Source organism: Dipodomys spectabilis, unplaced genomic scaffold (genome assembly GCF_019054845.1).
Source record: "Dipodomys spectabilis isolate Male_0828 unplaced genomic scaffold, ASM1905484v1 ptg000573l, whole genome shotgun sequence".
Classification (NCBI taxonomy): domain Eukaryota; kingdom Metazoa; phylum Chordata; class Mammalia; order Rodentia; family Heteromyidae; genus Dipodomys; species Dipodomys spectabilis.
Window position 1 is genome coordinate 1,512,150 of NW_024871250.1, and position 13,309 is coordinate 1,525,458.

The following is a 13,309-nucleotide window of genomic DNA, read 5'->3' on the forward strand; positions in this document are numbered from 1 at the left end:
TGGGGCCGCCCGCGTAAGATGGCTGCCAAGGTCTAAGATGGCTGCCAGCAGCGCCCGAGCCCAGCCTGAGCCGCAGCCGCCTGCAGGGCGCATGGCCGCCTCACCGGGTCCTTGTCCTGCCCCTGTGCCCTGCTGCCTGCTCTGCTCCTCCACACGGAGGTAGATGGGCGCTAGCAGGAGGAACAGCAGCGCCCTGCCAGGCCCTGTCCTGGTTTAGAGGATTTCCTGTCTGCCGTGCTCTTCTGGAGCCCCATTTGTCTCTGCCTTAGTCTCTGGCGCACCTCCATGTCTTTGTTGGGTCCTCTCCTCTTTCTGTCCTTTGGCTGAGGGTGCGCGTGCGCACCCCATGCTGAGCCCGAGCGTGGCCCTCCCTCGCCATGCGCCCTCTCACGGTGGGCTGGGAGCACTCTACGCGGCAGCCCCGGAGCCCCACTCTACTGACCCAGACTCAGAGGGGCTGAGTTGGTCCTAGGGTGAACCCAGGTGGGAACCCCAGCAGAGACCCCTGGGCAGCAGAGCCTTCGCCTTCCCCTTCCAAGCTTTGTATTGAGAGAGCCTCCGGGCAGAGTGGAGGCAGGCCCTGGGGTGAGCCCCCTATACCTGCCACTTGGGCCCCTGGCCTCCCACCAGGACCAGCCAGGGTGTGAATCAGCCCCAGAGAGCCAAGAATGGGCCAAGGTAAAACGGTGCTACGAAAATTCACACCTCTGTGATGTCAGTTACGGAGCCATGGTGCTGCCAGGGAGCCTGGGAGGAGGTGTTGTGGCTCCTCTAGTGCCACCAGCAAAGAGATGGCACAGGGAGAAGTCTACTCTTGAGTTCCCCAGGTGACACAGGGGGTACAGGAGCATGCTCTGTGCAAGGGGTGGGATCGGTCAGCACAATCGATTCGTGATTCCTTTCTTGGAAATTAAAAGATGAAGTGAGGCAAAGGATAGGGACAGCATGGCCCCCAACTGTGGCCCTTTTCCACTTGTCACATGGAGGCAGATAGCCAAGAGCTTGGCCGATGCTCCCGGTTACAGATGTGGCAAAGCCTTGGCCACCAGCGGGCCAGACACAGGCTGTGGGTGAGATCCAGGAGGCGGGCCATTCTGGAGAGCAAAGCCCTGAGCAGAGCCGGGGCACCAGTGTTCAGATGCCACCCCTGTGGCCCCTACAAGCTGCCCACTCTTCCCCAAGTGCCTACTTCCTCCTGCACCACAACCTGCCCAGCACCTCTACCCTCTTGCCAGCTGTCGTGCCTAGGCAGGCGTGCTGGAGGTCCCCGTTGTGCCCCTGGCACACAATGCTGGAGGACCTGGGGGCGGGATGGGGGGGCTTTCCCAAGCTCAGCAAAATATTCACACACACACACACTCCACCCTGCCCCCAGCCCTCTGAGCTCCCACCACACAATGGGCCCTTGTCTCCAGGCTGCCTCTGAGCAGCTGTGGCACTGGGGCATGAGACAGCCCAGACAGGCTGGCACAGAGCGGGCGGCACACCTCCCCCTCCGGGTTGCCAGGCACTGCCTGTGAGCATAAAGGTGAGGCGGGGGAGGCACAGGCCCCGGGAAAGGCTTTAATTAATGAAGTTAGGGGTGGGGATGCTCCTCTGGGAGCCGGAGCTGGATTGAGGCGGGCACATTGAGGTCCACCCCAGCTGTGGATAACTCTGGTCACTGGCTTCTCTCCTGGGCTTCCTCCTGGCTTGGGACTGGCTGTTGGCTGCTGCTCCCTCATGGGTGACTCTGTCCCTCAGGGCACAGGGGGAAGTGTCTGGAGGCAGTTTGGGTTGGCACAACTGGGGTACTGCTGGCACCTAGTGGGCAAGCACTGTGCAGTGCACAGGACACCCCCCTCCCCCCACCTGTGGCCCTGCTGCAGAGGCAGAGATGTCCAGCCCAGATGTCAGCCCTCGGCAGCTTAGAGGCCGGAAGCCAAGCTCACTCCCTGCCCTCTTGTCTCCTCTCCTGGCTCCCAGGGCCGGGGAAGATCTGCTGCCCAGGTTCAGCCACAAGAAGGGCTTGAAGGCACTGGCAAACTTGGTGGCTCTGCAAAGCTTGGCTCCTGACTCAACCTCCCCTTTGTGTCTCCTGCAGAATCCGGACAATCAGATAGTTCAAACCAGCAAGGAGATGCGGACATCAAACCACTGCCCAACGGTTAGTGTCCCCTTCCTCTCTCCACCACTGCCCTGGCCACCCTCCTTCTTCCTCGCTACTCAGTCAGGAAGTGACTGGACCTGGGCTGCCATCCAAGGGGAGGGGGCTCACTGGGCGCTGACCTCTGTTCAAGGTTGACCTGGGACTGGCAGAGCTCTCAAGGATGGTGGGCGGAGGAGGCTGGCCATAGGGGGAGAAGTTTTTGAGGAACAGAGAGGGGGCCCTGCCAGCCTTGCTGCCACTCACCAACCCTTTTCCTTCCCTCCTCAGGGCACTTAAGTTTCCAGGACTGTTTTGTGACTTCGGGGGTCTGGAACGTGACAGAGCTGGTGAGAGTATCACAGAGTAAGTGAGTCCTGCCATCTGGGCCGGGTTGGGGGTGGGGGATGTAGGAACTCCCTCACAGGGCAGACTAATGGGGCGGTGGAGCAGAGGTCAGCTCTGCCCCTTTGGCCCCAGGCTGGGTGAAGCCTAAATTATCCAGAGTCCCATCTCTAAGTTTCCTCCAGCCCCAACCCCGAGTTACCAGATTTCCTTGACTGCGAAGGTGACCCACCATCCTGTCCCATGGCCTCACAGCAAGCTCTCCCAGAGCCTCTGGGAAGTAAAGACCCCCCCCCCAGTCTGTGGGGACCCCTTCTCACCCTCACGCCTCTCATTCATTCTCCCCAGCTCCTGTTGCCACGGCATCAGGGCCCAACTTCTCGCTGGCGGACCTGGAGAGTCCCAGCTACTACAACATAAACCAGGTGACCCTGGGGCGGCGGTCCATCACCTCTCCTCCCTCCACCAGGTGAGCCCAGCTTCACGCCCTTCTCTCCTCCATCACCCAGTCCTCTCTTGTGGAGGGCGCTGGCTTTCATGTGGCTTGGGCCCATGCGCTCAGCCACCCGTTAAGCTTCTACTTTATGTTGTCTCGAAGCACACAGCCATGGAGACACAAACCTTCACAAGGCATGGCTCTGGCTGGAAATGAGGGTCCAAGAAGGCCCCTCTTGTGGGGATGTAACATTTGAGCCCAGCCCCTCTGAGTGATGCCCAAAAGGCATGTGGACATGAGCAGTGGGGCCAAGGGCTGGAGCGTGGCAGCCTGGGATGTGTGCTCGGGGAATGCGGCTAGAGGCCAGGAGCCTTTGGGGCTGGCAGATGAGGAGGGGCTTTCTGGACTCCAGGAGAGGGGACAGGGGTCAAGGTACACCTTACCGGGGAGGGCTGGACCATATCCTTTGTGAGCATGGGGACATTATTGTTTACTATGAGGATTTTGACATTGATTTTGATTTTGCTAAAAATCTCCTATGAATGCATTTGTCCTCTTAACCACTGTGTTCCAGCACTCCTGAGTTTAAATCTCCCACAAATACATTTTGCAACTTAATGACTGTTGCGGAGCTCCTGAGGGCCACAGCAGGCAGGGGACAGGGTTTGCCTCCTCCTCTGAGCGGCCTTCAGTGGCTGCCAGCAAGGATGGGGTGCTGACTCCAGCAAGCGGGCAGCTCTGGGCTCCAAGCGCTAGTTTAGGGGGGGATGTCCAGTGGAGGAGACTCCAGCAGTGCTGCTGCTCACTGGGCAACACCCACAGGTCATCAGGGAGCCTTGCCCACCTGCTCTTTTTCCTCTTCTTCAGCACCACCAAGCGCCCCAAGTCCATTGATGACAGCGAGATGGAGAGCCCTGTGGATGACGTGTTCTACCCTGGGACAGGCCGCTCCCCGGCCGCCGGCAGCAGTCAGTCAAGCGGGTGGCCCAACGACGTGGATGCAGGTATGGGCACGGCCACCCGTGCTTCCCGCCATCGCCCCTGCTGCCAAGTGGCACTGCTGTCTCTCCTTCCTGGTCTGAGGAAGGCAGGCCAAGCTGAAGGGGAGCGATGAGGAGCTGGGCCACACCAGAGCTTGTGCATGTGGAGGGTGGAGCGTCGTCCAGCCTCCAGTGCGTTGCCGTGGGGGCCTTCTCCTCACACTCTTCTGGGTCTCTCTTTTTCTTTATCTTTTGGCTGGTCCTGGGGCTTGAACTCAGGGCCTAAGCACTGTCCTTAAGCTTTTTGGCATTCTACCTCTTGAACCACAGCTCCACTTCCAGATTTTTGGTGATTAGTTGGAGATAAGAGTCTCACAGACTTTCCTGCTCAGGCTGGCTTTGAACCATGATCCTCAGATATCATCCTCCTGAGTAGTTAGGATGATAGGCGTGAAGCCCCAGCGCCCAGCCAGTCTCTTCTCTTGGTATTTCTCTGAAGGAATCGGCCAGCTCTTTAGAGCAGTTTGAGGCCTCCTTGCTGGCTGAGGTTTGGTGTTGACCTACATTGTGAGGTGCTCAGCAGTATTCCTGGCTTCCGCCACAGATGCCAGTAGCAAACATCCACCCTGGGTTTTTCTTTTTTGGAAGTACTAGGGCTTTGTGCTTGCTTGGCAGACTCTCTATCCCCGGGCCACACCTCCAACCCTTTATTGCACTGCTTATTTTGAGATAAGGTCTTGCTTTTTGCCCAAGCCTGCACTTAGTCCGTGATCCTCTTGTTTTATGCTTCTCAAAGTAGGTGGGATGTCAAGCACTCAACCAGCTGCTTCCAATAAGATGGGGTCTTGCAAACTTTTTTGCCTGGGCTCACCTAGAAGCTCGATCCTCCTGAGCTCAGCCTCCTGTGTAGCTGAGATGATAAAGGTGTGCCACTGCACCCAGCTATATCCCAGAGGGTTTTGTTGTTGAGATAAGGTATTGCTAAATACCCTGGCCTGGCCTGAAACTCTCCATCCTCCTGCCTCAGACTCCCGAGTGGCGGGATTACAGGTATGCACTCTCATACCCAGCCACCCTGTTTTAACGAACAAAAGTGTCTGCACACATTACCAAATGACTCCCCCTACGAGGGGACAGAATCTCTGGAGCTGAAAACTGCTAGCCTCAGGGCTCAGCTTTACAGAGACACTCAGAGTAAGGGAAGGATGGGCAGAGCTGTTTTTAGCCCAGGCGGGGAAGCTAGCAAAGGGCAGAGTTTGTGAAGAGCCCAGGAGGAAGCTGTCTGGGACGTTCCCAGTATCCCCTCCCCCGACTCCCCTAGCAGCCCCTTCCTGTCACCTACAGTGCCGACTGAGGAGCCAGCAGGAAGGCTGTGTGTGTGAGGAGACTGGCTGCTCGTGGGTGGTATGCACCGGCATGGCTTCCTCTTCTCACTCGGGGGTCTTCCCCGTGGCCTGTTGCGTGGCAGAGGCTGGGGCTGGAGTAACTGCGCAGGCTGGGAGTGGCCACGTGCAGGCTCCTCCTGGCAAACAGGGACTGGGCCAGTGTCACCAGCCCCTGGGAGTGTCTTTGGAGGACCTCAGGGAGGGAGTTGACAAAAGCGGACATGCTGCTACATCTCAGGTGGCCAGTCCTCAGCGAGGTGACCCCATCTGCAGGAACTGGGGCTAGCATGCTCTGAGGGCCTGCCTACCACCACCCGTCTTCCCCGGGAGGGTCCCAGGCCTGGTTCCCAAGGAGCCCTTGGCTCCTGCCTCCGGCTCTCTTTTCCTCGCTGTCTGTTCTCAACGGCTGTTTCTGCTTCTCCAGGCAGTCCTGCCATGCGTAGTACCCTAGCACCCTCCTCCAGCACCCTCCTCCAGCACCCTGGCTCCCCCACCCCCACTTGTCGTTGTTTCCCTGGGCTGCGACAAATCGTCAATTAAGCTGCCCAGCTGCAGGACAGGGAACAGCTGGAGAGGCGCTGTGCAGCAGCAGAGACAGCTGTGCACAGCTGGTGGGGCGCTTCCCCCTCCCCACCGTGCCAGCTATCAGGTGGCACACAGCTGCCACTAGATAACACCTCTGCTGGCGGCGGGAGCTCTCCTCCCCCGCCTCCAGCCTCTGCGTGAAGATGGCTTCGTTTCTCCGTTCTGCAGCCCCTGCCTCTACCCAAAGCCACAGCTCATGCCTGGGTCTCCTGCACCTTCCCCTCCTGGCCAGGGCCATCTCTGAGGCTCCATTCAGGACAAGGCACAGGCTCCCCCAGGAAGCAATGCCTGCTGGGAGCCTCGTTTGCTGGGTTCTGTGTGCCTGCTGCGCTGTGAGGTCAGAGGCAGAGCCTCCATCTCCTGCCCAACAGTGCCTGCTCTTGTGGACGCAAGAGCTGAGCAGAGCAGAGCCCCAGCCTCCACACCTCCTGGCCTAGGCCGTCCTGGCCCTTTGGCTCTGACTCCATGGTCCTCCAAGGCCCTCTGACCTTGTCCCTGCCCTCCTGTTGGGCCGGGCTGCTTCCCCTTTGGGAGTGGGGTGCTGGCTTCTTTCACAGAACATCCTACCACCCCCCCCCCAGGTGGGCCCTCGGTCCTCCTCACTCCCCATCACTCCTGTCCCTGCCCCCCTTTTCTTCCCTTAGCCACTCATGGCGGACAGTCTGTCTCCCCCTTTCCTCTTTGTAGCACATGTCACCTCACAGGACCCAGGGGCTTCACTTTCCAGCCTGTCCACCACCAGTCTTGGGAGGAGCCGGACAGGCCAAGTGGTGGGAGGACTCCCAGAGGAGGCTGGTGGTGGACAGGGGTGCCTAGGAGAGGAGGAGCGAGCTGCTGGCTTCCCCAGTCCCTGCTCCCGCCCCAGCCCAGCTAAACCTGCCCGTGTTGCTGCTTCCTCCCCCCAGGCCCGGCTTCTCTAAAAAAGTCAGGAAAGCTGGACTTCTGCAGTGCCCTCTCCTCTCAGGGCAGCTCCCCACGCATGGCTTTCACCCACCACCCGCTGCCTGTGCTTGCTGGAGTCAGACCAGGTGAGACATGGGACCTGGGAGGGGCGCGACGGGAGGCAGCTGTGTGTCGAGGGGCAGCTGGCCACGCAGAGGAGCTAGGGCTAACGGGCGCCATGCCTCAGGCTCCCTGGACGGCCCCCCTGACAAGCAGGCCTGGTTTCCTCAGAGTCTCCGGCCAGTCAGGCCCAGTTCTGCTTGGACCCTGCCAGGCTTTTCCCCCACCCTCTCCTGCTGCCCCCCAGTGCCTGGCCGGGCTGAGCAAGGGCTGCTCTCTTAGAAGGAGCCCAGAGTGCTGTGGAGTCAAAAGGCCTCCCTGGCCTGTCTCAGAAGAGGGCTGGGCCTGGGGGACAGGTGGCTGTGCCCTGCTCTCCAGGGAAGAGAGCCCAGATGGCCTGCCTAGTTGGAGGCAGTCTCTAGTCTTGCTTCAGTCTCTGCAATAAGATGCTCAGGACACCACCTAGAAACTTTCGCCTCCTCCTCTCACTCCTCTCCTGCCAGCCTCCCTCTGCACCATCCGGCAGCAGGAGGCCTGGCCTTTGTCTGCATGCCGCCCCAGCTCTGCCTGGGCCTCCATAAGACCCAGAGCTGGGAGGTTTACCTCCTGCCTTCCTCCTCAGGGCCTCCTGGCTGTGAGCCCAGAGGCAGCCAGTGCTGGGGCAGGGTGTGGTGACGAGGTGGGGGCGGGGAGCCCAGACCCTGTGCAAGCAGTAGGAAGGCAGCAGGCCCCTCTCCACGCCGACTCCGTTTTTATGAACTCCAAAGAGAAGCCAAGTTTCCTCAGCCCCTAATGAAATGGAGAGAACGAGCTGATTAGAACCAGACGGGAGGGGGAGGACTTGAGGAAGAGCTGAGGCCTGTGCCGGGGCAGGCCTGGCTGTGAGGACGCGTGCAGTGACAATGGGGCTGAGACCTGGGGGATGCAGGGGCTGCGGCAGAGCCCCTCCTCCACGGGCGCAGAGCCCCTCCTCCACGGGCGCAGAGCCCCTCCTCCACGGGCGCAGAGCCCCTCCTCCACGGGCGCAGAGCCCCTCCTCCACGGGCGCAGAGCACGTCTTTATCCACCGTCTACATCCTGTCATCTGTCCTCATCAGCCTTGTACCCAGGGCCCTGGGGCCAGGGCACAGACAGTGAGGGGTCTTTGGGCACAAAAGGTCAGGAGGAGCCGGGCGCTGGTGGCTCACGCCTATAATCCTAGCTACTCAGGAGGCTGAGATCTGAGGATCAGGGTTCAAAGCCAGCCCGGGGCAAGAAACTCCGTGAGACTCTTATCTCCAATAAACTACTAGAAAACCAGAAGTGGCGCTGTGGCTCAAGCGGTTTAGTGCTCGCCTTTGAGCTGAAGAGCACAGGGACAGGGCCCAAGCCCAGAGATCAAGCCCCATGACCGACCAAATAAAAAAAAAAAAAAAAAAAAAGGTCAGGAGGTACCAAAAGTCAAATTATCAAAATAAGTAATATCTTAGCCAGGCACCAGTGGCTCACACCTATAATCCTAGCTATTCAAGAGGCTGAGATCTAAGCATCACAGTTCAAAGCCAGCCTGGGCAGGAAAGCCTGTGAGACTCTTATCTCCAATGAACCACCTAAATGCTGGAAATGGCACTATGGCTCAAGTGGCAGAGCGCTCACCTTGACAAAAAGAGCTCAGAGTCAGCCCCCAGGCCCAGTGTTTAAGCCCCAGGACTGGCACGCGTGCACACAAAAATTAATAAGGCGCTATTTTTTAAAATCGAAGCTATTGCAAACAGAAGCATGCGATGAGGTCAGGTGGGGTGGTGCGTGTTTCTAGTCCCAGTATTCAGGAGGCTGAGACGAGATTTCGAGTTCCAGCCTGATCCTAGCTACCGGGGAGGCTGCGATAAGAAGGATGGTGGTTTGAGATCAGTCTGGACAGAAAAATTCCTGAGACTTCAATCCAACACACCTGTCATCTCAGTTCCATAGGAAGCGTAAATAAGAGGATCATGGTCCAGGCCAGCCTAGGTACTAGACACTGCCTTGCCTGCCTGAGTCACCCTAATCCCCACCTTGGTTCTAATCAAACTTTATATTTACAGAAGCAGTCTGCTAGCTTGGCTATTAGCTGTTTTTAGATCATTTAAATGTCATTGATCTCAAACGTCTGGGGTTTTTGTGGCTGAAACCAGTGCTCTTCCTGCTTCTCCCTGCCCTGCCCTTTTTTGCTGCCTCAACCCTGACCTTTCCTCTCCCCGCCGGTGTGCACAGGGAGCCCCCGGGCCACCGCCTCGGCGCTGCACTTCCCCTCCACGTCCATCATCCAGCAGTCGAGCCCGTACTTCACACACCCGACCATCCGCTACCACCACCACCACGGCCAGGACTCCCTGAAGGAGTTTGTGCAGTTCGTCTGCTCAGATGGCTCGGGCCAGGCCACCGGACAGGTGAGTCCCAAAGGCCAGAAGCCCCAAAGGCCAGTGCAGCCCCGGGAGCGCGGCTGGCTCTGGGGCGGCAGCAGCCTCACAAGCTTCCCCTTTGCTGGGCCTGAGGCGAGGTTCTGAACGCTGTACCAGGATCTGCCCAGCCCCTGGCCCTCCCGGCAGGACTGAGCCTGAGATCTGTCCAGCCCAGACCTCTTCAATCTTGGGGTGCAAGGACTTGTCAGGTTCTAGACTACAGTGTGCCATCCTGGCACTGTTGACATTGGGAGCTGTGTATTTTGTGCGGTGTGAGACCTGGACACTGGACCCTGTGGGCGTTTGGCACCATCTACCTGCCGGTGCCAGGCACCTCCCCCTCCCTAGTCGTGGTCATCCGAAACGTCTCTGGCTTTCACTGTGCTGGTGGGGGACTGGAACACCGGGGGAGGGGGACCCAGTCCAGAGCTGGCATGGACACTCCAGGGGCAGGGGGCTTTTTGTACCTTTCTGGTTGTAGGCAAACCTAGGGGGCAGAGGGCTGCCCCCTGACCTTTCCCCAAGCACTAGGGCCAGGCCACGGGCCCTGCACAGCACAGCACAGAGATTGTCCCTGAGGGTAGGAGGGACACATTCAGCCCTTGGGGGCCACTCCGGTTGCTCTCTTGACAATGCTGCGCGCTGCGAAGCCTGCTGTGATAAGTGGGGGGAGGAGGCCCAAAGGGTCACGCTTAGGCCTGTGTTCCCACAGCCGCACCAGAGGCTGCTCACCAGGAGAGGGCTCCGCGTGGTGTCGGCGTTTGCTAGCACTGCAGTACAGCCTGGGATGGGCCGTGGCGTGGCCTCCTGGCTCTCTGTTGGCACCCATCGTGGAACCGGTCCACTTTCTTCTCTCCTCCTTCTCCTCCTCCTCCTGCTGTCTTTACTTCCTCCTCTGTGTACCGAGAGGCTTTCCCTCTCTGCCTGGGCTACTCCTCAGCACGCCTGTGGCCTTGCTCACCTCTCTGGACAAGCTCTGTCACTCTTAGGAATGGACCGAGCTCCTGATAGCCGCTGTGCTGTCCTCAGAGACGTGACAGCCCTGTCCCCAAGGGCCTGTGGGTTCGGAGTGCAGATGAGCTGGGCAGGGGAAGGAGGGTCAAGTAGGCCTTGCCCACCTGCAGGGTGCGTTCTGAGCCTGGCCCTCAACCTGGTGGCCCAAGATAGGAGCTCATTCACCTGGAGGGCTGTCCTCTATGGACAGGCACTTGGCTACAGCCAACTGCACCTGGAGACACACACAGGTTGAAGCAGCGCAAAGCAGGCTGGGAGCAGCCTCTCTGGATCTCTTCTTAGGGCCTGAATCCATGAGAGGACGAGGGGTTCGTCTGGGAGCTTGAGGGGCCCACGGCCAGCTTCTGAGTGGAAGAGCCAGAAGCGGGGCAGTGCTTGCTCCCTGCCACATTTGGAGCAGCAAGTGTCAGCCGTCCATGTGGGCGAGGGTCGCCCGCAGGGCTGGCACACACAGGCGGCTGGGCCTCAGCCTACAGCTGCTGGAACAGCAGGTCCGGGTCAGGCCTTTGTGCGTGCATCTGCTTGGGGCTGAACTGCTGGCCAGGGCACCCCATACTTTCAAATTCTAATCCAGAGTGTAGAGGAGGGGCTTCCAAAGCACCTTGAGAGCCCACGACAAACCAGCTGTGCAGGAAGGCATCCGCAGAAAAGAAGTTCACTGACATGGTGCCAAGGTTTGCCGGCACTTGAGAGCCCTTCCCTCCACCCAGGGTCACGCACTGGTTTCAGAGAACCAAATGTGTAATGGCCAAAGCCAAGTAGATACCACACGGGTGAGAGACAGAGGACAGAAAAGGTGCCTGGTTAGCCTGTTTCAGGGCAGAGAGAAGATGGTGGCTAAGAGGACTCAGCGGAGTTGTCCCAAGCCCATAGAGCGTGGGTAGGACACTTCACACCAGGACAGTCAGACCTGGTATGTCAGTAAGATGGAAGCCAGTCACCTACCGGCTTCTAGTTTCCTTCTAGCCCCTGACCAATGAGGTCATTACAAGCACCATTACAAGACTTGTAACGCCTCTACCCATACCCCAACCAGAGCTCAGACATCCCTGCCCAGATGGAAGTTACTTCTAGAAATGGAAAGTCAGAATTCGGCAAGTTTCAGCGTTGGCTCCTATCAGGCCAGGCTTAGCCCTGTGTGATGGGAGTAGCGACTGTGATCTCTAGAGTGAGAAAGGAGGCTATGGCCACCCTGTGGTTGCAAGCATTTCTAGAAGGTCTGGGGCCAGTTGCTGGGGGCCCAGAGAGAAGGTGAAAGGCTGCAGTCTGCAGGGGGGAGGAAGGGAGGAGGGCAGGCAGGGGAAGGGGTTCCTGCTTGCCTGACAGAAGCCTACAGGCATGGACTGAGGGGAGCACTGTCTCTTGGAGCTCAGTGTCATCTGCAGACCCAACTCCTGCTCTGAGCAGGACTCCTGTCCTCTGAGCCCAAAGTGGCTGTTTCCAGTGTGACCGCACAAGACACAGATCCACTGCCTGCTTTTGTCCAAGGCTTCTGGATTTGTGTGTGTGTGTGTGTGTGTGTGTGTGTGTGTGTGTGTCCGTGTGTCCGTGTGTCTGTGTGTCCATGCCAGTCCTATGGCTTGAACTCAAGTCAGGGCCTGAGTGCTGTCCCTGAGCTCTTTTTGCTCAAGGCTAGCGCTCTAACATGTGAGTCACAGCGCCATTTCCAGCTTGTTGGTGGTTAATTGGAGATAAGAGTCTCAAGGCCTTCCTGACTGGACAGGTGTGAGCCACCTTGCTCCTGGCTTGAATTATTATTTTTTTTTTTTTTGCCAGTCCTGGGGCTTGAACTCAGGGCCTGGGCACTGTCCCTGAGCTTCTTTTACTCAAGGCTAGCACGCTACCACTTAAGCCACAGCGCCACTTCCGGCTTTTTCTGTGTATGTGGTGCTGAGGAGAGGAACCCTGGGCTTCTGCTCAAGGCTAGCACTCTTTTTTGTTTTGTTTTTTTTGAGGGGTGAGGGGTCTGGTCGTGGGGCCTGAACTCTGGGCCTGGGCGCTGTCCCTCAGCTCTTCAGCTCAAGGCTAGAGCTCTACCACTTGAACCACAGCGCCACTTCCGGCTTTTTTCTTTTTGCTTATGTGGTGCTGAGGAATCAAACGCAGGGCCTCATGCAGGCAAGGCAAGCACTCTACCACTGAGCCACCTTCCCAGCCCCAAAGAAATGTTTTAACTTCTCTCTCTCTTTTTTTTTTTTTTTGGTCGGTCGTGGGGCTTGAACTCTGGGCTTGGGCGCTGTCTCTCAGCTCTTCAGCTCAAGGCGAGCGCTCTACCGCTTGAGCTACAGAGCCACTTCCAAGGCTAGCACTCTTGAGCCGCACTCCCAGCCCTTGCATCCTCATGGTGAAGGAGGGCAGGAGCAGTGGGCGGAGCCAGTTGGGAGGGACAGTGTGTCAGACCCTGGCGCTGGGAGGGAGGGAGGGAGGGAGGGAGGAGAGCTGGGCCTTTCAGCTGTGGGGCTTATGAATTTGAAGTGGTGCACTTGTGAGTGGGAATTGAGGGTCGTGTACTTTTGCCAACTTCAGAGCATGGAGGTCAAGACCGGAAGAGTAGGATGGGGAGAGATGGTATGACTCAGGGAACTGGCTGGTCTCCAGGAGTAAGCGGGCCTGGAAGGGCATGGAAAGTACTCCCGTGAGTGCCCGTGAGGCCGTCCAGCCTCTGTTTTGGAACCGCCATTGGTCTGGAATGGATTGAAATGTCTGGGGATGTGAAGGTGGTGTGTGGGACCAGGAAGACCCCAGTCTGCTCCCCATCATGGGGGCCTTGAATGGGGCAGCCTGCGTTACCTGTGACCCAGTGAAGTGACACACTTCTTGTAGTGTGAGCTGAAGAGCACTTGGGGAAGTCTACAGGGTCTCTGGGACCAGACATGGCTCTGAACTCCAGGCCTGGCCAGTGGTCGCTGGGTGACCTCAGTTTCTTTAGCTGTGAAGTGAGGGAACTAAGTTCCCTCTGTGCTGGGTCTCTGCGCAGTAACCCCGGTGACTTGTGCACAGGTGCTCCTTTGTCCTGG

At 58.5% G+C, this 13,309-nt stretch overlaps 1 protein-coding gene across 4 annotated transcripts in view; it reads left to right on the top strand.

Annotated features, from left to right (window-relative positions):
* The window catches only part of Nfix (nuclear factor I X), a 93,381-nt gene that overhangs the window by 71,259 nt on the left and 8,813 nt on the right, over positions 1-13,309 (top strand). For 2 of the 4 annotated variants that reach the window (XM_042670596.1, XM_042670598.1), the window contains exons 3-8: positions 2,084-2,146; positions 2,417-2,491; positions 2,819-2,939; positions 3,774-3,910; positions 6,762-6,884; positions 9,091-9,266. In XM_042670596.1, the coding sequence (XP_042526530.1) occupies positions 2,084-2,146; positions 2,417-2,491; positions 2,819-2,939; positions 3,774-3,910; positions 6,762-6,884; positions 9,091-9,266 (695 nt within the window). The remainder of the gene's footprint in view (positions 1-2,083; positions 2,147-2,416; positions 2,492-2,818; positions 2,940-3,773; positions 3,911-6,761; positions 6,885-9,090; positions 9,267-13,309) is intronic. The other 2 variants (XM_042670597.1, XM_042670599.1) reach the window with 1 other exon arrangement.